The sequence below is a fragment of the Mandrillus leucophaeus genome, unplaced genomic scaffold, assembly GCF_000951045.1.
Source record: "Mandrillus leucophaeus isolate KB7577 unplaced genomic scaffold, Mleu.le_1.0 Scaffold146, whole genome shotgun sequence".
Taxonomy (NCBI): Eukaryota; Metazoa; Chordata; class Mammalia; order Primates; family Cercopithecidae; genus Mandrillus; species Mandrillus leucophaeus.
Window position 1 is genome coordinate 2,882,807 of NW_012101432.1, and position 26,432 is coordinate 2,909,238.

At 41.5% G+C, this 26,432-nt stretch overlaps 1 protein-coding gene across 1 annotated transcript in view; it reads right to left on the reverse strand.

Annotated features, from left to right (window-relative positions):
* LOC105535457 (aldehyde oxidase 1) overlaps nt 1–25,939 on the reverse strand; it is a 97,914-nt gene extending 71,975 nt beyond the window's left edge. Inside the window, exons 1-12 of the mRNA XM_011974561.1 lie at nt 25,654–25,939; nt 18,572–18,629; nt 16,417–16,513; nt 12,567–12,675; nt 10,313–10,439; nt 7,734–7,795; nt 6,735–6,824; nt 5,998–6,078; nt 5,284–5,428; nt 4,504–4,596; nt 1,043–1,194; nt 751–844 (exon numbers count right to left, since the gene is read on the reverse strand). Coding sequence (XP_011829951.1) covers nt 751–844; nt 1,043–1,194; nt 4,504–4,596; nt 5,284–5,428; nt 5,998–6,078; nt 6,735–6,824; nt 7,734–7,795; nt 10,313–10,439; nt 12,567–12,675; nt 16,417–16,513; nt 18,572–18,629; nt 25,654–25,698 — 1,153 coding nt within the window. The 5' untranslated portion in view covers nt 25,699–25,939. The remainder of the gene's footprint in view (nt 1–750; nt 845–1,042; nt 1,195–4,503; nt 4,597–5,283; nt 5,429–5,997; nt 6,079–6,734; nt 6,825–7,733; nt 7,796–10,312; nt 10,440–12,566; nt 12,676–16,416; nt 16,514–18,571; nt 18,630–25,653) is intronic.
* Nucleotides 25,940–26,432: the final 493 nt, after the last annotated feature.

The following is a 26,432-nucleotide window of genomic DNA, read 5'->3' on the forward strand; positions in this document are numbered from 1 at the left end:
AGGAGGTAGAGGTTGCAGTGAGCCAAGATCGTGCCACTGCACTTCAGACTGGGCGACAGAGCGAGATTCCATTTCAAAAAAAAAAAGAAAAAAGAAAAAAAAAGATAGCTTTGTGGTTTAAATGATATGAAGAGTAAGTATTTAACAATGCAGATGATAGAAAACCAGTCCATATTTTTTAATGAAACAAAAACCCCACAAATTTATAGAGGACCAATTAGAACTTCCTAATAATTTTCAAGCAAGTTGGAAGAAGCAATAAATTAGATGTTGTGGACTTAGTTTCAAGAACAAAAATCAAGCAAATAAATATAGAATGAGGTCCAATCATTGTTCACCTGAAAAAGACCTGTATGTTTCCATCAATGATAAATTAAGTATGAGCTCAAAGCACAATATGGGTGCCGCAACACTCCTGTGCCACCTGGAGAATGTCTTCAACAGAGGGACCCAATAGTTCTCAATAGCATGTAGTTCTCAGCAATAGTCAGATTACACCCGGACATTAACCAACACAAACATGTCCAGTGTAGGGTGACCAGTATGAGAAAAAAGCACCAGAAAGACACAAGGGAAGAAAGCCTGTGCTATTAAGACAAGACTCACAACATTTCCAGTATCCAGAAAAGCAGAGAAAATTATTGATATTATAGGGAAAAGTCATTTTCAAGACTGGACTTCCTGCCTCCCCAGAGAGAAAAAGGGGTAGAGAAACAGCTTAATAATCTCCAAGTCAGGGCTGTCACTTACCTTTTGATAGCAAGTTGAGGGTACAGTTACCCACAGCCAGGATGGGATTCAGATCTGAATCTGGATGCCTGCTAATGATGTGTCCCCCTAAAGACTTTTTAAAATAATGAGTTAGTTTCATTTCAGTTATATAATCATAAAAACGCAAGTGCTAAAATAAGGATTAAGTACGGCTTTGGATAACTAATTTTTTTTTTTTTTTTGTCTGTTCCAAAAGAATGAAAATGTCATGATTCATCAGGGAGTGTCACCAAGGGATGCCTACCAGGGTTTACTGTCATCAGATACATACAGCCATGTTCCTGATCTGGGACCCAGCCAGAGTTCCCAAATGCTTCAGGAGAGCATGGTATGTCTGTGTCTTCTCCTCTGGAAGCTTCTGGACTACATCAGCCAAAATGTCCTTCACCTGGGCTAGGCTGAGACCAGCACCAAGGGTGAGTCCTGAAATGAAGTCATTTGTAAATAACACAGTGTGATCACTGCTGACCTGAACATGTCCATTAGACCAAAGCTACAGACATAGAATCTTTATACTGGATACATGCTGCCCTGCTTATTGGTGATGGTGGTGATGGGTAGTGATGATGTTGAAGGTAATGGTGGTAATGCAAGTAGTGGTGAGGCGGTGGTGGTAGGAATAGCAGTAAGGGGGTGGTGTGGTGATGGTGATGAAGGTGGGGGTAATGGTAGAGGTGGTACTAGTGATGTAAGTGGTGGTGATGGAGGTAATGAAGGCTGAATTCTTTGAACACTCACTCTATCAAGTATTATGTTGAATGCTTTAGATAATCTCCTTAAATCTGAACATACCTATGAGATATTAATAGCCCCATTTCACAGATGAAGAAACTGAGAGTTAAGTAACTTGCCTAAGATCTGACAGCTAATATATGCCATTGTCAAGAGTTAGATTTCAGAGGCTGTACTCCAAATCCACATTTCTATTGTTTCTCATCATTGCCATTAAATCAATTTCCTCCACAGGAATAGAAAAACCAGTCTGTAAGCTGTTTAATACATAAACTTGCTACTGTGGTTTTAAAGAGCACAGACTGTGTTATATCCAGTTTTATCTTCTGTCCAGCACTTAGCACTGTATCCTTCATTGAATAGTTTTTATATTTCTCTGATATTGCAGACAGAAGTTTTTCGGTAAAAATTGAACTATTCAGACAACTAGTATTTAGATTAACTTTAGAGAATTATTCTCTGAGTCTTCCTCCAGAATGTTATCATTCTTTTTTTTTTTTTTTAATGCTTTCTGTCCCCATTTTCTTTTTATTTTATTTTACTTTAAGTTCTGGGATATGTGCAGAATGTGCAGGTTTGTTACATAGGTATACATGTGCTATGGTGGTTTGCTGCACCTATCAACCTGTCATCTAGGTTTTAAGCCTTGCATGCATTAGGTATTTGTCCTAATGCTCTCCCTTCCCTTGCCCCCCACCCACTAACAGGCCCCGGTATGTGTTGTTCCCCTCCCTGTGTCCATGTGTTCTCATTGTTCAACTTCCACTTATAAGTAAGAACATGTGGTATTTGGTTTTCTGTTCCTGTGTTGGTTTGCTGAGAATGATGGCTTCCAGCTTCATCCATGTCCCTGCAAAGGACATGATCTCATTCTTTTTTATGGCTGCATAGTATTCCATGGTGTATATGTGCCACATTTTCTTTATCCAGTCTATCATTGATGTGCATTTGGGTTGGTTCCAAGTCTTTGCTATTGTAAATAGTGCTGCAATAAACATAAGTGTGCATGTGTCTTTATAGTGGAATGATTTATAATCCCTTGGGTATATACTCAGTAATGGGATTGCTGGGTCAAATGTTATTTCTGATTCTAGATCCTTGAGGAATTGCCACACTGTTTTCCACAATGGTTGAACTAACTTATACCCCCACCAACAGTGTAAAAGCATTACTATTTCTCCATAGCCTTGCCAGCATTTATTGTTTCCTGACTTTTTAATAATCACCATTCTGACTGGCATGAGATGGTATCTCACTGTGGTTTTGATTTGCATTTCTCTAATGATCAGTGATGATGAACAGCACATCAAAAAGCTTATCCACCACGATCATGTTGGCTTCATCCCAGGGATGCAAAGCTGGTTCAATATATGCAAATTGATAAATGTAATCCCTCACATAAACAGAACCAGTGATGAAAATCACATGATTATCTCAATAGATGCAGAAAAGGCCTTTGATAAAATTCAACATCTCCTCATGTTAAAAACTTTCAATAAACTAGGTATTGATGGACCATATCTCAAAATAATAAGAGCTATTTGTGACAAACCTATAGCCAATATCATACTGAATGGGCAAAAGCTGGAAGGATTCCCTTTGAAAACTGGCACAAGATAAGGATGCCCTCTCTCACCACTCCTATTCAACACAGTATTGGAAGTTATGGTCAGTGCAATCAGGTAACAGAAAGAAATATTCAAATAGGAAGAGATGGAGTCAAATTGTCTCCGTTTGCAGATGACATGATTATATATTTAGAAAACCCCATCATCTCAGCCGAAAAACTCCTTAAGCTGATTTGCAAATTCAGCAAAGTCTCAGGATACAAAATCAACGTGCAAAAATCACAAGCATTCCTATACACCAACAATAGACAAGCGGAGAGCCAAATCATGAATGAACTCCCATTCACAATTGCTACAAAGAGAATAAAATACCTGGGAATACAATTTACAAGGAAGAACTATCAACCACTGCTTAAAGAAATCAGAGAGGACACAAACAAATGGAGAAACATTCCATGCTCATGGATAGGAAGAATCAATACCATGAATACTACCCAAAGTATAGATTCAATGCTATCCTCCCAAGCTACCACTGACTTTCTTCACAGAATTAGGGAAAAACTACTTTAAATTTCATATGGAACAAAAAAGAGCCTGTATAGCCAAGACAATCCTACGCAAAAAGAACAAAGCTGGATGCATCACATGATCTGACTTCAAACTACACTACAAGACTACAGTAACCAAAACAGCATGGTACTGGTACCAAAACAAATATATAGACCAATGGAACAGAACAAAGACCTTAGAAATAAAACCACACATCTACAACCATCTGATCTTTTACAAACCCTTCAAAAACAAGCACTGGGGAAAGAATTCCCAATTTAATAAATGGTGCTGGGAAAACTGGCTAGCCATATGCAGAAAACTGAAACTGGACCCCTTCCTTACACCTTATACAAAAATCAACTCAAGATGATTAACGATTTAAATGTAAAACCCAAAACCATAAATACCCTAAAAGAAAACCTAGGCAATACCATTCAGGACATAGGCATGGGCAAAGAATTCATGACTAAAACACTAAAAGCAATTGCAACAAAAGCCAAAATTGACAAATGGGATCTAATTAAACTAAAGAGTTTATGCATAGCAAAAGAGACTAGGATCAGAGTGAATAGGCAACCTAGAGAATGCGAGAAAAATTTTGCAATCTACCCATTGACAAAGGACTGATATCCAGAATCTGCAAGGAACTTAAATAAATTCATAAGGAAAAAACAAACAACCCCATCAAAAAGTGGGCAAAGGATATGAACAGACATTCCTAAAAAGAAGACATCTATGTGGCCAACAAATATATCATTCTTATAAGAAGAGAATCTCTATGTGTATTATAATTAGGAATCATTCTTTTTCTGTTTGCTGGGCAAGGTAAATAAATTGATTAATGCATCTTAACTAAGAAAACAGGGACTTAAGAACTCACCATTATGTGTATGGTTTACAACACTCAGTTCTTCAATTCTATCAGGAGAAATTATAACTGGGTGAAAGACGCCTTTAAATTTCACTTGAGGCCCTAAAGGATAAAAAAAATCATAATAAGACTAGAATAAAGGAATTAACTGCCTTTTAAATTTGAAATTATTATTAAACTAATATCTTTAAACATATAAAAATTACGTATTTTTTTATTCATCTGTTTATTGCCAAATCACATACAGAGAGAATGGCTGGATAGATTTTCATCAAACTTGGAATACTCTGGAATTGTCAACCTTGAAACTTGGGCTATATTGCATACTCAAAATTATTTCTGGGAATTTCTAGGGGCTGCTCCTCAAGCTAAAATACACTGGATGCAACAGGAAGACCCTGTAGCGGTTGTTTAAGTAAAACATATTATACTTATTGAGACACTGTGAGAGAGGAAACAAAGAGCAATTTCAAATTCGAGGCCCAGATTAGTCCCCAAATGGAAAGACAGGACAGCTGTCACTGGAGCTGCTGCTGCTGGTTTGCTACGGAGCAAGCCCCTTGGGTGCAACTCTTCACACTGCTCCAATAAGAGGCAAGATGAATCTACTTAATAATAGTTAGAAAGTCTCTTGAGCAATGCTCAGGAAGTCTAGCCCAAATGATTAAAAATGCTATTTCAGACTGCTTTTCCTGAGAACACATGTATATGGAGTTACCGGCCCATTCTGGCCCCGTCCCAAGTCCTTTTCCTCAATTTCCCTATAAGAAATCCTGGGGTTCTACATACCCACAGAGGTGTTTCCCATGATGACAGGGGCCTGGGGATACTTGAATTTAAATTCCAGCAGTTCCTTCAGGGTCACGGGGGAAAACCACATCATTCTCTCACTGCCAAACACCCTGGTCCTTTGCGGCTGTTTCTCAGCCATTATCTATTGAAAAAGCAACAGGGATTCAAGGTACCCAGTGGTGCCATCTCCACCTGTTTCCACTCAACCATTAGCATTGTAGAAACAGAAGGAGAAAATACATATCTTCTAAAAAATAAAGTACCAAGTGACCTAAAAGTAGAGCTTTACAAGGAATTAGAATTCAGAATGAAAGTACAATGGTTCTTTACTCCTGGGAACTGCTTCGTCTGTCTCCCTTTGGTGCTCTTATGCCTCAAAGAACATCATTTTAATGTTTGCAAATATAGTAACATGCTGAATCTTGTTAAATCATTCTATGGAGGAATAAACTTCAGCAAAAGTGAAAGTAGGAAACATGTCTACACCTATTGCGATTTCACGATTTCATAGATGCTATCTGCTGCTTCTTACAGTCAACTCAGCTGTCCCCCATGGTGACCCCAGCCCCATTCCTCCTCCTCTTCCTCAGTCCATACTCTTTAGACCTGACTTATTTGCTAATCAGCTTTTGAGAGAACCCATAAACAAATATCCTTCCTGATATTTCACCATGAATTCTTCTACGATGAGCTCAACATTGCTTTACCTACCATTAGCTCAGGAGGAAATATCAGTTCCTGGGTTGGATCCAATGGCAGAAACTCCTCCTCTGCGAAGAGTTTTGGACTTGTCTGAAAAAGAGAATGTATCAGAAATTACCGTTATCGATCAACTTTAAAATCCTTTGTGGAATAAGGTCAAAAGATATAGACACATGGTCAGATACAGCAAACCAACAAAAAAGTCCACTAGTCAGCCACACTCCCTGAGCTCCAGACCAAGGGCTCTAACACAAACCCGGTCATCAGTAACTCAGTGCTGATGCCAACGGGCCTCTGGAGGCCTCAACTCCCTGCACGTTCTCTTTGGAGTCTGGGGACAGTAGAAGAGGCGGCAGCAGCAGTGGACAGCTGGAACAAGAACGGCTCCCTGAACCTCTCCTGAAGCTACTTGCTCTACTTGTTCTTTCATTTTCATGACATCTCCACTTTACTTCTGACCCTTGAAAAATAACTTGAGAAAATGCTTTTAAAAACTAAGAGACACTAAGGAACCAACATGTTTTCCCTCCTGTAGATAACTGTATTTAAATGGGAATAATATCTGGAATGAGGACAAAGTTGCTATGATATAATTTTTTTTATAGTGATGGAGTGAGAATGGGAGAGGGCAAATGTTGACATACCACAAATTAGTCAACTTGGGTAGCCATTTATTCTTCCTAAGAGTATGTTGGCTCCTGTTCATGTCCTGAGAAAGCCTTACAAAAGCTTTACATTTCACTGACCTTACTTCCTTCCTCGAATTCTGGCAATCCATTGATTCCTTGATCCAAACAGCAAACCCCATTTTCTTTACTTTGACAGCAGCCCGAAGTCTAGCGGACAAAAACCAAATCACTAGGAATTTATTATTACTTCTACTAAGTAGTAAATAAAGCAGGTGACTACCAGTTGAAACGTAATGCCGAATCAATATCGTTAGATGCCATGAGAGCCATTTGTACTTAAACATATTCAAACTGACTTTAATGAAAAACCCCAGCTTATAGGAAATTTTGAATAGCAGTGATTACTAAATAAGTTAAAAGACATAAAGATCTTATAACTAAGTGTGGCACATAGCATTAAATAGCAAATAATAATGATTAGTTAATATTAGTATTTTAAATATTAATAACAAATATTAATAGGTATTGTTATTGTCATCACTGTTCTTATCTATGATATACTGAATTCATTGTTTGGCTGCCAAAGGGCAATCTTATATCCTTCATTTCAACTTTTTTTGTTCATTTATTCATTCAACAAATATTGAGTAACTACTCAATGACTGTATGGTGACTGGACCCGGAGACATACAGCCTCTTCTGTGAAGCAGCCCACAGTCTGGTGAAGAGATGGGATAGCAAATGATCAGTTGCACCACATTGTGACCAAAGCTGTGACGGGACATGCGTATACCCATCGTATGTTCGCAGAGGGCTATAGGAACACTGGGCCAGGGTACCTGACCCAGGCAAAGAGGTCAGGAAAGACCTCCTGGAAGCAATGACACACAGCCGGTGTGTCAAAATGCTCAGGTGTTCATTATGTGACCACCAAGGCAAGCTCAATGAATGAGGGTAAGTGCCCTGCTCAAGATCAAATAACAAATAGCAGCTAGAAACCTGGAGATAAGAAGTAGCCGTGTATTAGCACGATGCTGCCCCTCTAATCACTGACAATCCCTACCATTTCGTTTCACAGGGGAAAGCATACTCAAACATGTGGTCCTTTCCACTTACTTCACAGAAAGTCTTGCATGCATCAATTATGGGCCTGTATCCAGTGCAACGGCACAGGTTACCTGAAGGAGAAAAACACAGCTCTGTTAGCCAAGTGACCCAGATAGAGGCACAGTCTACCAGGAGTGTGATGGAAATAAGGACCCTATCACAGAGGAAAGCTCTGTTTGCCATTTTAGGCCACCTAATCTACAAAGTCAGATCTTTTCAACAGCGACTTGGGATATTTTGTTAAGAATCTTGAGGCAGATTTTAAAAGTTCAGGTATTTGTACTTTCTCCTGTAAAGTTGTTATGCCTTCTGCTTGTGACAGGTGCTCAAACAACACAGTAATTTCAAGCCAAAAACTTGCTCTACAGTCACATTCAAGAGCTAAGCCTTATTTTAAAAACTATTTATTTATTTATTTATTTATTTATTTATTTATTTGAGACAGGGTTTCATTCTGTCACCCAGGCTGCAGGTGCAGTGGTGCAGTCTCAGCTCGCTGCAGCTTCCACCTCTTGGGTTCAAGCAATTCTCTTGCCTCAGCCTCCTGAGTAGCTGGGACTACAGGTGTGCACCACCAGGTCAGGCTAATTTTTGTATTGATAGTAGAGATGGGGTTTCACCATTTTGGCCAGGCTGGTCTCAAAATTCCTGACCTCAGGTGATCCACCCACCTCGGCCTCCCAAAATGTTGGGATTACAGACATGAGCCACTGTGCTTGGCCAGCCTAATATTTTTTTTTAAAGTAGAATCCATTTTATTGAGCTGTTATTGACATACAAAAAGTTGTACAACTTGGTAAATTTGGAGATAAGTCTTACACCCATGAAACCATCACCACAGTCAATGTTATAAACATATCTATCACCTCTAAGTTCCCTCCCACCATTTATTTATTCATTTATTTTGTGATTACTATAACATCTGACCTTTTAGCAAATGTTTGAGTATACAGTACAGTGTTAACTATAAGCATTATGCTGTACAGTATCTCTAGGACTTACTCATTTTGCATAACTGAAACGTTTTACCTTTGACTAATACATCTTTATTTTCCCGTTCCCCAGGCCCTGGTAACCACCATTCTATTCTCTGCTTCTATGAGTTTGACTACTTTAGATTCCTCATATAAGTGGGATCATGTAGTATTTATTCTTCTGTGCCTGGCTTATTTCACTCAGCAGAATGTCCTCCAGGTTCATTCATGTTGTTGCAAATGGCAAGCTATACTTCTTTTTCTAAGGGAAAAAACCCCTCATTTTTAACACTTACTGTGACAAAAGAGAAAAAAAAAAAGCACTCTAAGCTTCAGCCGATAGAAAGATCAAAGTTATTATATGGCAGCAAAGGTAGTTATTGAACTGTGAAAGCAGTTGGGGACATTATTTATTTATAATAAATCATTAGGCCAGCGTTTCTCTCACAGTGTGGTCCAGTGTTCCTCCTCCACCCCTAAATCTGAAGTCTTATTTTAAAAACAATATTACTGAGTCAAACTCTCTAGGGGTGGGTCCCAGGATTCTTCATTACCCACAAATTCTCATGTATGATCTAAGAACCCTGAAATCTGAGAACCCCTTATCACTTTTTTACATCATAAACAGCCATGAAATCAAATTCATGATAAGATCTACAGGAAATCAGGCAGAAGACAGTTTATGAGCAATGTCTCTCCTTTCTATGTCCATTTGTTTTGGTTTTCACTGGAAAATTTTTGCAGAGTAAGTGTACATATGAGCTTTAGGCTCATTTTCTCTAGCAGAGAAAGGAGGTCTTCAGGAGGCCTGAGACAAAGACAAACGCAGCCATGGAGAACTTCACCAGAAATAGGACTTGAGAGGGCATCACTTAAAAAACTTGTTTAGAATCTTGTTGATGAGGATATCCCTCCGCCACATACACACTGAGCTCTTGAACTTGACAAAAACGCTCTAGGGTGGATAGAGACAGTTCTTCGCAATAAGCATCGAGATCTCAGTCTCTGACTTTATGCTGTATCCATCAGCAGCCCTCTGATGCTGAATATGGTCCTGAAAGCACCCACTTACCCAGTAGGGAGAGTGGTGACGGAGCAGCACGTGGAGATAACAGGACTATTCCCAAGGGCTGATGAATAACTGGCTTTTTAATGATTATAAAAACAAAAGGGACTTCAGAAATACATCAGCCAAATGCAATGTGTGGGTCTGGTTTGAATCCTGATTTGAACAAACCAGCTCTTCCACTTATTGGGGATGTAACTTTGAACAAATCACTCTCTCTCCATTTATGAAACAGAGATAACAATAGCATCTGTCTTATAAATTTTTTGTGAGGATCAAATGAGATAATCTTCAAATAGTATTTAATGCAGTGTGTGGCACATGAAAGGTATCCAATATTAGCTGTTGTTATCATTATCATCATCGTGAAAAAATAAAAGCCTGCAGGGAGGCTGAGGCATGAGAATCGCTTGAATCTGGGAGGCAGAGGTTGCAGTGGAGCCAAGATCGTGCCACTGCACTCCAGCCTGGGCAACAGAGTGAGACCCTGTCTCTAAGTAAATAAATAAATAAATATTAAAAAATAAAAGCATGCTCATATAACCTACCACCAAGGGCATCAGTTAACTGATCCAGAGTGGGCTCCGGGTGGTTCCTGAGCAGCGTGTAGATGGACATCACCATCCCGGGTGTGCAGAAGCCACACTGGGTTCCGTGACACTTGGCGATCCTCTCCTGGAAGCACAGGAAGGGTTAGAAATGCAGAATCTTGGGCCCCATCCCAGGCCTAGCGAATTGGAGCCTGCATTCTAGCAAGATCCCCAGGTGATTTGTCTGCATGCTAAGATTGCAGTAGAGTCCCCCGAGAGCCCTTCTCATCCCAGGCGCCTCCCTCCCGAGGGCTGGGTTGTAGTGAGGTTGGGCCTCATCTGCTTTTGAGCTTCACTTAAGGCAGTGGTTGCCACTTTTGAGAATCACCAGGAGAGTGTTAAGATTTCAAGCCCCACACAGCACCACAAACCAACTGACAGAGTCTCTGGGAATGGGGCACAGGCATACATCTTTTAAAGATTCCCAGATGGTTGATTTCAATGTGCAGTTGTGGTTGTGAATTACTGAGATGAAGGAAATCCTTCAGAGAAATAAACCAAATTATACTCAAGTTGAGAAGTGAAAAAAAATGAAAAATAAAATAAAATGCTTTTATTACCTTTCCCTCCCTCTAGCATTTTTGCTTTGGAGTCTAACTTCTAAGGTTCAAGTCGATTTTGGAAGCTGTCTTCTGGCAACATTGGAACAATGGGAGTCCCACGTCAACAAGGAAATGAAAGGGTATTGTATGCCTGTGTATGACCAGGTCTCACATGGGCATCCAGGCAGAATTTTCCTCCTCTAGTTAATGATATTTCATCATGATCCAGGCAAAATTCTCTCCCTCTAGGTAATGATCTTTCAAATAAATAGAACCCAAGATTCCTTCAAATCTAGAAAATTTGAACTTGGGTCATTTTCTATGTTGCTGCTATCTTTTCCTTCTTCTATCTTTCCTCATATTTGATCTTCATTAACTTTGATAAAAACAAGTAAAAATGGCTTTTGTTTTGTTTTGTTTTTTGTTTTTTTTTGAGACAAAGTCTCACTCTGTGGCCATGCTGGAGTGCAGTGGCACGATCTTGGCTCACTACAACCTCCACCTCTCGGGTTCAAGTGATTCTGTTTCAGCCTCCTGAGTAGCTGGGACTACAGGTACACACCACCACGCCCAGTTAATTTTTGTAGTTTTAGTAGAGACAAGGTTTCACCATGTTGGCCAGGATGGTCTCGATCTCTTGACCTCATGATCCGCCCACCTCAGCCTCCCAAAGTGCTGGGATTATAGGTATGAGCCACTGCGCCCAGCCTAGAAATGGCATTCTTATGGACAATATATACATAAAGAGTCAGGTGTCTGAAGATGCTTTTTTACTTGAGGCTAAAACTCTAACAAGGTGCTTCTTTAGGAGAAAAGCCAAAAAACTTATTGGCAACTCCTATCATCTGTCTTCCAAACAAGCTCTAAGTATAATAAAGCTTTTTGGTAGCTGAGATTTTCACTCAGCCTTAAGATGATGTTATTTTCCACTTTATTAAAAAAAACACAATAAAATTATATCCCTCAATGTACATGGCTCTTCTTTCTCTTTCTTCCTTCATTCTTTCTTTCCTTCCATCCCTTCCTTTCTTCCTTCCCTCCCTCGTCTCTCCTGCTCTCTCCTTCTCTTTCTTACGACAGGGTCTCACTCAGTCACCCAGGCTGAAGTACAGGGTGCAGTCATGGTTTACTGCTGCCTCAACCTCCCAGGCTCAAGTGATTCTCTCACCTCAGCACCCCTGAGTAGCTAGGACTACAGGTGCTCACCACCACACCAGGCTAATTTTTGTACTTTTGTAGAGACATGTTTCTCCATGTTGCCTAAGCTGGTCTCAAACTCCTGGGCTCAAGCAATCCACCTGCCTTGGCCTCCCAAAGTGTTGGGATTACAGGTGCAAGCCACTGTACCCGGCTTTTGTTTCTTTATGAGTTTAGAAGATGTCAAATAGACAGGTCCCATCTAATTAGAACACAGAAAACAAACCCACAAATGTCAGGGCATTCTTAGAGAAGAAAAAGTGTTCTAGTCTTCCAAAAGCATCTTTCCAAGAAGTTAAAGACACTCACATATCCCAATACGCCAGGCTTCACTCTTGTTCCCAGCTGGGTTGTATCTGTTGGAGTGGCCAAGGCAGCAGGCCCCAGGCTGCTCCACTCTCTCAATCTCAGGGACTCAATGTCATGAGGTTTCTAAAGCACAGAAACCCTATAAAGAACAGGCACATCCTCACCTGAACAGGATGAATTCTGGTGTGGGTGCTTCCTATGCCTTCTACTGTGGTGACGGCAGTACCATACAGAGAACAGATGGGAATCAGACAGGCATTGGCTGGGTGATGCCTTCAGAATGCAAAAGAAAAGCACAAATTACAAATTATGTCACATCCAGTGGGAAAGGGGCCAGGCATTCATTGAGCTTCTCCACTGTGGCAGGTTTTTGTGTAATGTCCCCAGGTTTTACACATACATTTCCTCCTTAGCTTAGGCCCATTTTATAGAAGTGGAATCTGAGGATCAGAGTGATTTACTCAGGGTCACACCCAGAGTGTCAGAGGCAGGATTAAAATTAGGCCTCCTAATTCTAATTCCAGAATGGTGTCTACTTATCAAAAACTGTCACAACTTTGATGGTTTTTGCTCGAATGAGGGGTTGACATTCTCTAGTCACAGGTAACCACCCACCTATGGCAGGCCAGGTCTCCATTAGCAACCAGAGAAGCCAGCCTTCACCAACACCTAACTGTCATGCTGATGAATGCATACGTTAAACATTAAAGAACTGGAGAAACTGGTGCCTTAGTACAAAAGCCAGAATGTAAAAACAAGGCCATTAAGAGCCTACCTGGGCTTCCTCAGAACTTAGAGTTCTATTAAAATAATGGAGACATTCTTATACACTTTGTACACCTTGTACCAGGATCCACTTTAGATGAAGTCATTCTTCCAAGGCTCTGAAGTAATTGTCTAGACCCCAGGTTCTAGTTAAAGATTAGATAGAGTGAAACATTTTGGCTTTCGGCTTGTAGGTACACTGAATGCATATAAGCACTAGGAAAAATCTGGTAACGTTTAGTTGGTCTGGTGAGTTACTTCGACCTTCTCCTTATAACTGGTTGCAGAAACAAACTCTCTTCTTTCCCAGTCTGTCTGCTTCTTGTTTTTAGACCACAAGAACAAGCAGCCAGACCTCATCTGTCTGGGAACACACCCACCTAGAGCTCATTGCACCTTTCAGATAGATGCTAGGCCAGGGGTTGGTTGAGCAATAAAGTAAAAGTGATACCAAGCTTCAGAAGAAGAAACAGGGTGTGGGATCCAGAACTCCTCAATCCGACAGAACCACTGCTAGAAAATGTCCAACTCACAATGTCTCCTAAATGTTCTCATTCACCAAAGAGAACTGTAAATGGCCAATAAACACATGAAACAAGTATTCGACCTTAAAAATCAAGAGAGACTCAAGCAATGAGAAACACAATTTTTGTCAAAGAAAATAATAAATATTTTTAATATTTATAATATCTATTAGTACCAACAGTTTGGGAAGATGAGACTCATACTGTTTGTAAGAATGGAAATTGAGTTCTCCCTGAGAACTGCTGAGAGATATTTCACAGGAAGACATAAAAAAAAAAAAAACTTTAAATGCACACTCTCTTCTACACTGCAATTCCACCTCTGTGGATATATCATAAGGAAATAATCATAGACATAAACATGAATATATCTATAGGAGTGTTAATTGATGCATTGCTCATGCTAATAAAAACTAAAAGTAATCTAAGTGGACAGTATTTGGGGGGTGGTTTTGGTATGCCCAAAGGATGGAACACACATAGCCATGAATGAATTTATTATTATAAGATATTAGGGAGAAATTAACAAAATATACAGGTTTTTAAACAGTATGTACAGTATGCTTCCATATGTATACACACAAAAGAAAGACTGAAAGGATATTATTCATTTATAAATAAGTGCAAATATTTATTGAGTGCCTCCTATGTGCCAGGCAGAGTTCCGCATTGGAACTTTAAAATTCACTGCTAAAATCACTGGAGAACAAGACAGATAAAGTCTCTGCCCTTGTAGAGTGTGTGTTCTAGCTGAAAGAAGACAGTACATATGTACATGGACAGTACACACAAAAATACATTAATTGAAATGTCGAGAAGTGCTATGAATACATTAATATAGGCTAACCCCATAGAGAGTTGTGAAAGTGAGGGGGAGCACAGCTATTTAGTAGGTGATTGGGGACGACTGAGAATGCAACATTTTTGTAAAATCTGAATGATTTGAAGGTGCCAGACATGAAAGGCAGTGGAACAAAATACTCAGGCCTTGAGGCAGCAATAAGTGTGGGATGTTTAAGAAAAGGAAGAGGGCCAGAAAAAAGTCCAGTGAGGCAGGAACACAGTGAATGCAAGGGGAGTGGTGTTACTCATGGTTAGAGAGACAGGCAGAGGCCAGGTAGGTAAAGGTAAAGGCTTGATAGCAAAGGTACAGAGTTTGAATACCGATTCAAAGGCAAGCAAGCTTTCAGTTTAGAGGTAGAAAGTTGTAAGAGACTGCCACTCTCATTCTAAAAACCAAAGTAAACCATACGAGGAACATAATCACATATTTTCAAAGCTCATCAGATGCTGAGTAGACAAAGAAACTTTATGAGCAAAACTTAATAAATAAATAAACTAAACTCCGTTGTGACAATCTCTTCATAAAAGAGAAGATACAGTTGTTCTCATTCTTGAGATACAATTATTCTCTTCCTGAAACTGAAGGAGGAAAAGGAACCTGCCTTAAACAGGAATAAGGAGAAACCAGACCAACTTCCAACAAACTTTGAATGGTTGCATGTGGGCTGATAGCAACAGATTGAAATATAAAGCTGGGCTGCATTATCTCCAATCTCTTCCCCACCAGAGATCACTGAGTTCCAGGGGTAGTTCCCCAAAAATAGGCAGGGAAGCAGAGCTAAAAGAAACTTTCCAAGCATACTGGTCCTTAAACAAAGAAGGCTGGGGGAGAGAGAGGAGAACTGAGAGAAACTCTACGTACTCAGACTTCACAGAGTATAGGGTAGTCGCCACTTCCTAGAGGCTAAAGACAGAGCAGCATGGCTGCAATAGATCTCCCAAAGGAAGGTGAGACAGGTAAGCAAAGAGAAATCCCTCGTGAACTAAAAAGTTGACAACCAGGCTGTAAAGCAGGGAGGAACCTCTCAGAGTTCAGACAGCAGGTAGTTTGGTATGGAACACAGCAGACGTCTGAAACCTCACCAGTGCTCAGATCCTTAGCCTTCAAGTGAGATCTGTGAAATGATGTAAAATGGTCTAACATTAGCATAACTGGAGTCCCAGAAGAACAGAGGGAAGAGTGTGTGGCACAGAGTAAATATTTGAAGAGATAATGCCTTGAGAAGTTTCCAGAAGACATCAACACACAGAGCCAAGAAACTTGGCAAATGTGAAGAAGGATAAATACCAAACATAAACAGATGTTAAACATAATGGGAAGTCATTGGGGGCTTTTCAGTATAAGAATGACTTGATCTGATGATAATTAAAGCAGGCCACTCTGGCTGATGTATGGAGAAAGCACCAGATGGGAGGAAGGGGGTAAGTTAGGGGCTGGAAGAGTTATACATGAATACGATGATGGCATTATCCTCCCCTGCAATTTCAGCCCTGCCTTTCCTCCCCAGACAGGCAGTTAGGCAGCCATTCAACTTTTGACAGGGGATTTTTTTTTCTTATAGACAAGGTCTTGCTATGTTGCCCAGGCTGGACTCAAACTCAACAATCCTCTTGACAGTCTCCCAAGTAGCTAGAAATGTGTGCCACTGTGCCTGGTTTTGATGGGGAATTCTTTGACCATATGTTATCCTCACTGATGCTACATTTTTCTCTCAACACATTTATATTCCTGGGACCGTGTCTGTCTTGTTCATCATTGTACCCCCAGTGGCCAGTTCTTTTCACATGGTAGGTACTCAAAATATATCTACCAAATGAGGGAATATAACAAAATTCAAAATCATAAAAATTTCAACCATATCTGGACTTTGCTGCATGGTACCTTATCCTGTTGGTGATGGGGTTATATCGTGATATCATCACTGTACAAGCACCACAGCCTCCTCCTCCACAGCCATACTTAGTTCCCGTGAGTCGAACTGGAAGAGGTATAGTTAAAGATCATATGTGTTATATAATTCTCTTTCTAGAATAGCCCTGCCACTAGGAGACAGTAACATCACAGACTCTTAAATATTAGTTAAGTTCAATACATATTCATCAAATAATGTGTTTATGTCATAATTACTATTGTAGCAGCTATAATAATCTTGTAAATTCTTGATTTCCTTTTGTGTGCTATATCTTGTATCCTCCTTTTGAAAACAACTGGACCTCAGGTTGCCAAAAATAGGGCCAAACTAAAAAAAGAGTCTATATATGTAAGGGCTTGAGTATTTGAAGGTATAAACACATTGCACATTTATTCTCATCCTTATCTCTGCCTTTGATGACACAAAGCAAAATATTATATTGTAGATAATTCTTGGAATATTCGTGTCATGTTAGCCATGTTTGTGTATTTCTCTGCCTTTCAGTGGCAAAAACTGCCATCTGTTCCCTAATATCTCTTCTCTCATTATTCCTTAGAAATAGAAACCCCAATTGTTAGCCACATACATATGGCTTCCCAGAGTAAAAAATAGACTTTCCCAGCCTCCTCTGTGACTAGGTGGGGTCATTAACAGTGCTGGCTAATAGGATGTAATTATAAGTATTCTGTATGACTTCCAGGAGAAGAGTGTCCTTAAAAGGAGAGGGGTGCTTCTTTCTTTGCTCACTACTTCTTTCTATTTGCTGGAATTCACATATGAGGGCTGGCTCTCCATTGGTCATCTCTGATGGTGAGGAGAAAGCTATGTGCTGAGGAAGGTGCTGCTTGATTCCTCAAAAACGTTGTGACACTGCTTGACCAGCCCTGATCCACCTATCTGTGGGCTTCCTTTATGTGAGTGTGATAGCCATGCAAACATGCCCCACAGACCTCCCTTCAACATGGAGGGTAACTGACCAAGGGACTCCGTTGCTACACTTTAATACTGATCACTCTAGTTCTCATTAAGACCATGCCTCCCATGAACTGCTCTCCATCAATGATTTAGTGCTCCAGAGAGATATGGAGTCCTTGTCAACCATCCCCAGTGGTTCTGAAGACTGATTGACCAGCAGTCTAGGGCCCTCCTACTCAACCTTATCTCCCGAGTCAGACTTACATGGTGATCAAATGGCTCCCTAAGCCTCTTCTGATTCACTCCCTACTTCCTTTCCCACAGACATTTCTCCTAATAAAATCCTGGCGCATTTAATCTCATTTTTGGTGTCCACATCCTGAAGAACCTGAACTAACACAATGAGAAAGAAAGAAACTCCTACCTTCTATCTTGTTTGCCATGAGGTGGAGTTCTCTGTCACTCACAGTGAACCAAACTTTAAATATTACACATAGGTACTGTGGATAATCAGGAAGTCATGTTAATTGTTTTTTATGTCTAAAGCTCTTGAAGGACTTTCATGAACATGTTTCAGAAACATATTCATGGGTCTGAAAAACAATTATTGATGCTTTGGAGTTGTGTACTCTTTTGGTAATTTTACTCTCTCCAGGGGGAAGAAATGTACACACTCCCATTGAAACATAATTTTGCATATAATTATAGTGTCCTTCACCCTCTGGTAACTCACTGGAGTTCATGCATACCAAGCTAAAAATCCATTCCTTAGATGGTTTTATTTGGCAAGTTTTTCTAGGATAACATTTTCAGGTTTAGTTCTTCCATTTTTTCTTTTACTTTCATTTCAGGTGACTTCTGTGCTCTCTTTTCCTAATGGGCATAATAATTTGTCTTTAAGGACAGAGTATAAATATTGTGACTCTTAATTCTAAAGGATGCTTACTTAGGTCCTTTCAACATCTATTAAGTTTCCATTACTAGTTTCTCCATTTTATACAGAGACTGGAAAAAAATTGGTTCTTCTGACAGCCACATTTGTGCCTTGCCTATAAAACTATAGGACTTTCTCAAATATGAGCATAAAACCATGAGAGTAGGGAATATATCTCAGTGTCTCTAATGTATATTTGAAATATCATTTAATGAGGAAATTGGAGTTATACAAATACGCACACACATACACACTCAAAGTAAAGAAAAGGATACGCTTCTTCCTCAGATAAGGCAACAGCATTGTTTCAGGATCAACATTTTTTTCTATCACCTATACCAAAGGGAAAATAAGAGTTAGGCATACAAAGTTGAGAGCTAATATGAAATTCACATCGGTAGGATCACACTAATTTGAGGGAAATGCAAATTAATTAGCCCTTCTACTCATATTTTCAAGTAGATTTCAGCTTTATGGAACACCTGTGATATGCAAACCACCTCTCTTAGGTGAAATTTTGAGCCCCACCACAATTGTGCTGCTGTCCTTGGTCCTGAGTTATTGCTCTTCTCTAAGGCAATTGTTTCCGCTAACAGGAACACTACCTCCTGTCCAGTTTTTTTCTAGAAAGTTTAAAGCAGGTGAGAGTAAAGACATTAGTAGAACAATTCAGACTGGAGAGGGAGTAGATGAAATAAGAAAAGAAAGGAGGGAGAGGAATTGCTGCAATATAATAGCCTCTAGGACATTGATAGAGTTAATTTTTTAAAAGATGTGTTTGCTTATCTTGTTCAAATGATTGTGGTTTCCAGTAAAAGATAACCAGCCATGGCCCCAATCAAATAAACAAAGGGGAAGATAAACCGTGTATGCTAAGTGATGAAAGACTATGCAGCAAGGACACACTTAGGCAAGTTCATGGGAGCAGCCTGGCAGCATAACAGCAGAACAGCATGCTGTCTTTTCCCAAGGATGACATCAAAATGTCATGATTGGTTATGTTTTCCAAAGTGATCATGTTTTCTCTTTTTTCACTAAAAATTTGACATTTCTTCTAGATTCACAGAACACATAGAGGCATGACTTGCTTTGCCATTTCAGAAGCTGAATTCATCTTTCACCATATTATAGTAATTTTTCCTCCTGGGAAGTAGTAGATGAGAAGTGGACATATGCTTATTCTAGGGCTGCTGCCTTACCCTCAATTTTAAAAGGTTATACACCAGGCCAGGTGTGGCATATGCCAATTACCAAGGTCAGATCTGTGCCCTAGAAGAGTCTGTAATATAGAAAGATTGGTGTGTGTGTGTGTGTGTCTGTTTGTGTGTGCGTATGTGATAAGAAAAAATATGGGGGACTTCTCAGGTATCTTCAATTTAATTGGCTCTCAAATGGAACTCTTTATTTTATTTTCCAAATTTACTCCTTCCCTTCTTTTCCTTTAACTGCTTTATGGCCTCAGTATCTGCTAGGTCATCTAAGCTAAAAAACCTGAGCTATTTTCAACTTTTTTTTTCCAGTCCACCACAATCAGTGTCACCGAGTTCTTCCACTTGGGCTTCCAATGATACTCTAAACTCCTTTCTCTTCTACTGTCACTACCCATGAGCCCATATCATCTATTATCCAAATGATTATAAGACCTGCCTGACGGGTCTCCCTGCCTCCACTCTTGGTACCCACAATATTGTCCTCTGTACCACGACCAGAGTGACTGCTGTGAAACCCAAGCCTGATCATCTCATGTATATGCCTAATTTAACGTGGCTCCTGGCTGCCAAACTGCCATTCCGGGAATTCCTGAATCACGGAGACGCTTGTTAAAATGAAACCCCTATGGAATCAGGATTTCTGGTAGGGGGAACCAGAAAGTGTGCTTTTTAAATGAGTAGACTGAGTGGATCTTAGGTGAATTAATAGCCAACCATTTCCAGAATACAAGAAGAAATCCGAACTCAGGCCACACGGATGAACTGGCTAGTCCAGGGGGTGCATTGGACTTTCACCTTCACTGCATGTGCATGCAAGCTTCCCTCTGTCCTGAAAATCTGTCCTCTCTTCTTGGCAGAATTTTGTGTGTCATCCGTTCACCACCCTGCTCAAATGTTCTCTATGGAGAGTGCTGCCACCTAAAATACCCTTCCCCATCTCTAAATAACCATCCTCCTCTTTGTTCCCATGGCTGATGTCTTCACCTCTTCTTTTATGACACTTTTTACACTGTATCTTAATTATTTGTGTGTGTACAAGACTATCTCGATCCTGAGAGAGGCCATCTTCTGCTATTCTTCTTTATGCCAAACACTGAGCTTGGTGGTGGGGATATATCACAGGATGTAATAAGTGTTAATTAATGAAATGAATGACTGGAACATGCAATGTATGATTTGGTATGAGATACCAAGAAGTAATGAATAATTTCCCACAGACTTGGGCATCTGAACAGATGGAAAATAAAGAAAAACACAGAAGTTATTGGTGGCAGAAACTGTAGGTTGTCTATCCTGGCATGCATTCTCCTGTCCTTCCTTCCTGCTACTTTGGAATAGGAATGAAATGGCTAGAACCCCAGCAGTTATCTTAGACCATGAGGCAACACGGTCATGGCAGGAGACAAAAAAGAGAGAAGAAACCTGGGTCTCAGATAACACCATAAAGCTTCTGCCCCAACCTCACAATGTCTGTTCCTAGATATGATGGTAAACCACAGAAGTCTCGTTTTAATGAATAGACATGGTCTGGGTAGAGTAAAGAATAGCACTTTAGGCTTGCGGAATATTTCTACATTTGAGGAAGAAATTCATGGAAGAAGGTGGTCATGCTTGTTTGGGTATGTGTTCCAGGAAATGTTCAAGGGATTGGAATCTGGCTCAAAGTCCCGCCAGTTTGAAATGTGTTGTTGTTGTTGTTGTTTTGATATAGTGAGTGTTGTATTTGGAGGAAGTGGGGGCAGGGATCTAGCATGCATCTTGTCCTGGCAGCTCTGGGAATGAAACAGGGAGGTTAGGACTCAGATGGAGGCTAGGAGGTGTAGAGGGGATGGGTAACAGTTATTCTGGTTGACTCTGGATTTGAGAGATGTTGCCAGTTCTCCCGTCAGGGTCATTGCATGTACTCATCTCAGCATAGCCTTGAATCTGAGGGTGGAATCTGCCCCACTGTATCACTGCCAGCTCTTTTGGGAGAGTCCAAGTTCATGCCGTACTTGGTTAAGAAATCACTTTTCTCTGTGTAGTGCCAGTGACTAATGCCTGAGGAGGCCCTGCCAGATCCAAGACAGAGTCAGAAAGAGAAAGGAAGAGAGAGATAAAAGGGGAGAGAGTAGAAAATAAGGAAGGGGTAGAGGCACATGTGAAGGGCCAAGGCTGAGAAGGAGAAGAGGAGGAAAGAAAGGGGTGTATGTTGTGAGACGCAGTTAGTAGAGAAGAACAATAATCCATAGCAGCCTCAGAGGAGAGAAAGAAGCCTCAGAGAACAGCCATGAGGACACACCTTCCTGAGCTTTAGGTTGCTTTTGAAATTCATTTTGCTTGTTACTTCTTTCTGCCTAAGCTGCCTCCACCTTCTCCACTTTTCTCCGAATCATCGCAGCCATTCCAGAAGCCCAGAAATTTCCTCTCTCACCCTTGTAAAGCAAGAACCTTAGAGAATGCTAGCCAATAAACTGCTCTTTCCAGATTCCTACACCAATATCAAAAGTCTATGCTCATTGTGCAAATAATGCAGGATGACTGCTTCTTAGCATCCTTGACACCTCTAAGCAGGTTTTGGCTCTACTCATGAAACAGATTATTTTCTACTCCAGATAGTAACAATTGTTTCCACATATCAAGTGTTTACTGTGTACATGTACCCTGCTAACCACTCTTCATGCAACTTAATCAGCCCCAATTTCAAAGGAAAAGGCTCTGTTATTAGCTAGATTTTGCAAAGGAGAAAACAGAAGCTCAGCGACATTAAGTACCTTGCCTGAGGCCCCAGATCCGCCACGTCCAAGTCGCAGAGCAGATAGCACAGGATTCAAACCCAATCCCCGACTAGTTCCAAGGCCCATACCTTTGATTTCCACACCTCATTGCCTCATGAAATGACATGCTTCATTTCCTGAGTTGAGGTTGGAATGCGGCATCTATGGTAGAATTTATTCATGGGTTCTTCCTCCCTTAAACTCCATGTTAAATGGGTCATCCGCTCTTCTGGGGGCCTTGGTAGGGTGAATAAGATTTCAGAAAATTCTCTGCAACTAGGTCCCTGGCCAACGTGCACTGTTCTTGCCTCCAGATGTCATACCTTCTGCCTGAGGACAACTTTTGTTGACCTGAGAAAATTTAGCAAAAAGCAGAATAGAAGCCAATCATGTCACTTATTGTCTCCTAAGTGGCTTCACTTCTAAGCTTCTTTTTCAAAGGTGGGTTTTTAATTCCAGAGATTGCGTTTGACTTCAAAAGCCCTCTTCTAGGGTGGGTTTTCTCTCCACACTCTTCTCAACAATCTCTTACTCTCTGGAACCACAAAGTTTATGATAGGCTGGGCACAGTGGCTCAAGCCTGTAATCCTAGCACTTTGGGAGGCTGAGTCAGGGAGATCACCTGAGGTCAGGAGTTTGAGACCAGCCTGGCCAACACGGTGAAACCCGATCTCTACTAAAAATACAAAAATTAGAGTGGTGGTGGGTGCTTTTAGTTCCATAGTCCCAGCTACTCAGGAGGCTGAGGCATGAGAATTGCTTGAACCTGGGAGGCAGAGGTTGCAGTGAGCTGAGATTACCCCACTGCACTCCAGCCTGGGCAACAGAGTGAGACTACATCTCAAAAAAAAAAAAAAAAAAAAAAAAAAGCTTATTCTAGTTCTTTCCATGTAAGTAATCACGCTTGTTTATTAGTACTGAAGCACACACCTAACGGAATTTAGAAGGGAGGAGAAGGAAAGGGAAAGATTAACACAATTTATTCTAATGGGTAATTGCAAAAACAGAATCAATATCTCCAGATTATACTTTACAAATAACCACAGGACATTTGGCCCATAGACAAAGTGAGTCCATAGATAAGAACTAGCTTATCTAATTTTAAAAATCAATAGAGCACAAACTATTGTTGGCCGTTATGTTAAAAATCCCAATATTTGTTTGGAAGTGGGGGAAGGAGAAGTGAGGAGATGTTAGACTCAAAACCCCTGTTTCTTCATTTAACCCAAACCCTTACCATCACCTATAAAGCCCTAGTAATCTGGCCCCTGCCCATGTTGCCAGCCCCACCAACCTACGTTCTTATCACACAGAAATCCTTCCACCTCAGGACCTTTGCACCTGCCATTCCCACTGCCTGGATGCTCTTTCCCAGATGTTTGCATGGCTTGCTCTTCACTGCATCCCAGTCACTGCTCAAATGCCACCCTTTCAGACAGGCCAAAACATCCATCCCCTCTAAGTATCCTGCACACTCTCTGTCCCCACGCTGTGCTTTATTTTTTATATTAGCACTTCTCACTTCCTGACATTACACATTTCCACGTATTTATATGCTTGCTATCTCCCCAGCACAATGTAAGTTCCATGCACACAGGGACTTGTTATTTCTGTGCTCTGCTGTATCTCATAAGCCTGGAACACTGCCTGGCATACGGCAGGCCCTTAACAAAGAAGTGAATTGAATGCTCATGATCACTCTTTATGAAGTAAGTGGTATCATCCCCTTTTAACAGAGGAACTGGCCTCTGAGAGGTTAGGTTTTCTCAATCAGAATTAGAATCGGAATTGAAGATTTGTTTGTCTAAACAACAAAACCAATGTTGTGTTTACTATATCATTCTGTTACACAAAAGAAAGAAAAAAATGATATTTCAATCACCTCACCCCATTGTCATATTTCACCCTCACAGCAGTCCTGTGAAGGGGTCCTAACGACCCCCTTTACAGATCAGGGAAAACAAGCTCATCTTATCCAATGTGGAACCCAGGCAGCAGGGGCAGACCAAGTTTTTGAGGAGCCTAACGTACAATTTGGGGGATCCTCTTTAAGAAACATAATACAAAACCACAAATGAAATTAGGCTCAGGGTCTTAGAACAGGCCTCACAACTAGGGCCTGGTGCTTCACCCTGGTTAGCTTGCAGGGGAGGCAGCTGGTGCCCATCAGGAAAAGTGTTGCGGCTGCCCTTAGCCAGAAGCAGGAGTCACAGGTGGCTCTGAGTGAACCAGCACCAACACGAGCACCAGGGAAAGCAGGTGCCACTGCTCTTGCTTGGTTGTTAGCTCTGTTTCTGTTGTTTTTAAGAGACAGGATCTCACTCTTTTGCCCAGGCTGGAGTGCAGTGGTGTGATCACAGCTCACTGTAACCTTGAACTCTTAGACTCAAGCGATCCTCCCCCTTCACCCTCCCCAGTAGCTGGGCTACAGGCACACACCACCACACCTGGTTATATTTTTTGTAGAGACAGGGTTTCGCCATGTTGCCCAGGCTAAACTCGAACCTCTGGGCTCAAGCAATCCTCCTGCCACGGTCTCCCAAAGTGCTGATTACAGGCGTGAGCCACAGCTCTTAAGGGAGCTCCTTAACCTTCCTGCCTCAGTTTCCTCCTTCAGAGTAATGTCGATGAAACTGGAACAACATTAAGAGTGAGCAGAGTTGATGCTCACATTCAGGGGGGTGTTTCAAAGGAGGCCCGCGGGGCTTTGCTGCTCCCAGACATCGGACACTGCCTGGAACTGTTCCTCGGGTTGCACAGAGCGAGCCCAGCTTCTGAGGGGACAGAGCCCGCACCCAGCAGTGGACCCCGTGAGGACCTTGGAGCCCCCAGAGCCTGACTTGGGTTCAACTCTGCCAGGAATTAGCTGTGACTTTGGAAAGTAACGATTTCCTCATCCGAGAAACGATGGGGGTGGCTTGAATGTGTTCGTCTCTACGGTCTTGTCCGGAATCTAAGTTGCTCTCTGCGCTTCCAAACACACCCCGCGAGCTGAGGCTCAGCCTTCTCTGTAGGCTGCTCTCAATGTACTGGGGACGTTCCCGTTATCGGCTGGGATTGAGGGAAGGAAGATTTGGGAGTGCTGACCTTGATGGGCAAGAATACTTTTTATCTTACTGTTTAGGGAGGGCGTGTGTTTGGTAATCAGCTTCTGAGCCTTGGAAGGAGAGGAAAGGGGAATATGAGGACGTTGGGGGCCCAAAGATCCAGGACAGTCCCTGAAAACGCAGCCTTTATCTGCCCCGGAGGCGGGGTGGGAACGCGAAGGCAAAGCCGCTGTTAAAGGAGAAAGCCAGTGTGTGCCTGAGCGCCTTAAGCGGCGGGCACGAAAGGATGGGACGAACGGCCGGGGCCGCGGGTCTGGGGCAGGGGCAGCCCGCGGGCGCTCACCTTGCGGCCGTTCACGTAGAAGAGCAGTTCGGACGCCCTGTCCATTGTGGTGTCCGCGCTGGTTCGAGGGCCCAGAGCGGGAGGCGGCGGTTCTGGGAAGTAGCGGGCACCTGGGACCGGGGGGCACCGACCCGCCGTGTGGGGCGGGGCTTGCTGGAGCCTGAAGTCCAACCCACACCCTGACCGAGAAAGCCTTGATTAAGATCCAACGTTCCTGAGCTCATTGCCAGGAAAACTCTTCCCGGGACACCAGCACGTGTGTGGGCGTCACTGGCGCCCTCTATGTGGGCGGAAATCATCCGGCGAAGATGAAGACGACCCCTTCATCTCCTCGCCAGTGGCGCTGAGCGTCTGTGTCACACCCTCTTGCGTCTTAGCAAACATTGTAAGTCCTGGGACATTGCTTTTGATGGTCTTATGTTATTGCGTATTTTAGGTGGTGTTCCAGCTGGATTTAAGTCTGGGAACAGTAGTACCTCTCCTCCAACCAGGCCTGCTGTAGTTCTGGACTCTTAAGTGTAAACAATCATATTTATTCCAACTCTGCAGGAGCGGATCTTAGGGAAAACAAAAAAGTTTACAACTTGATCTTCTAGAAATATAAGGTTGGTGCAAAAGTAATTGCGGTTTTTACCATACCTTCCAATGGCAAGAACTGCAATTAATTTTGCGCCAACCTAATAATTACTGGTTTTAAAACGAAGAGCTACCTTGATATAAATTTAAAAATTTTATCACTATTTACAGTTTACCCAGTAACTAACCACCAAGTTTATCTG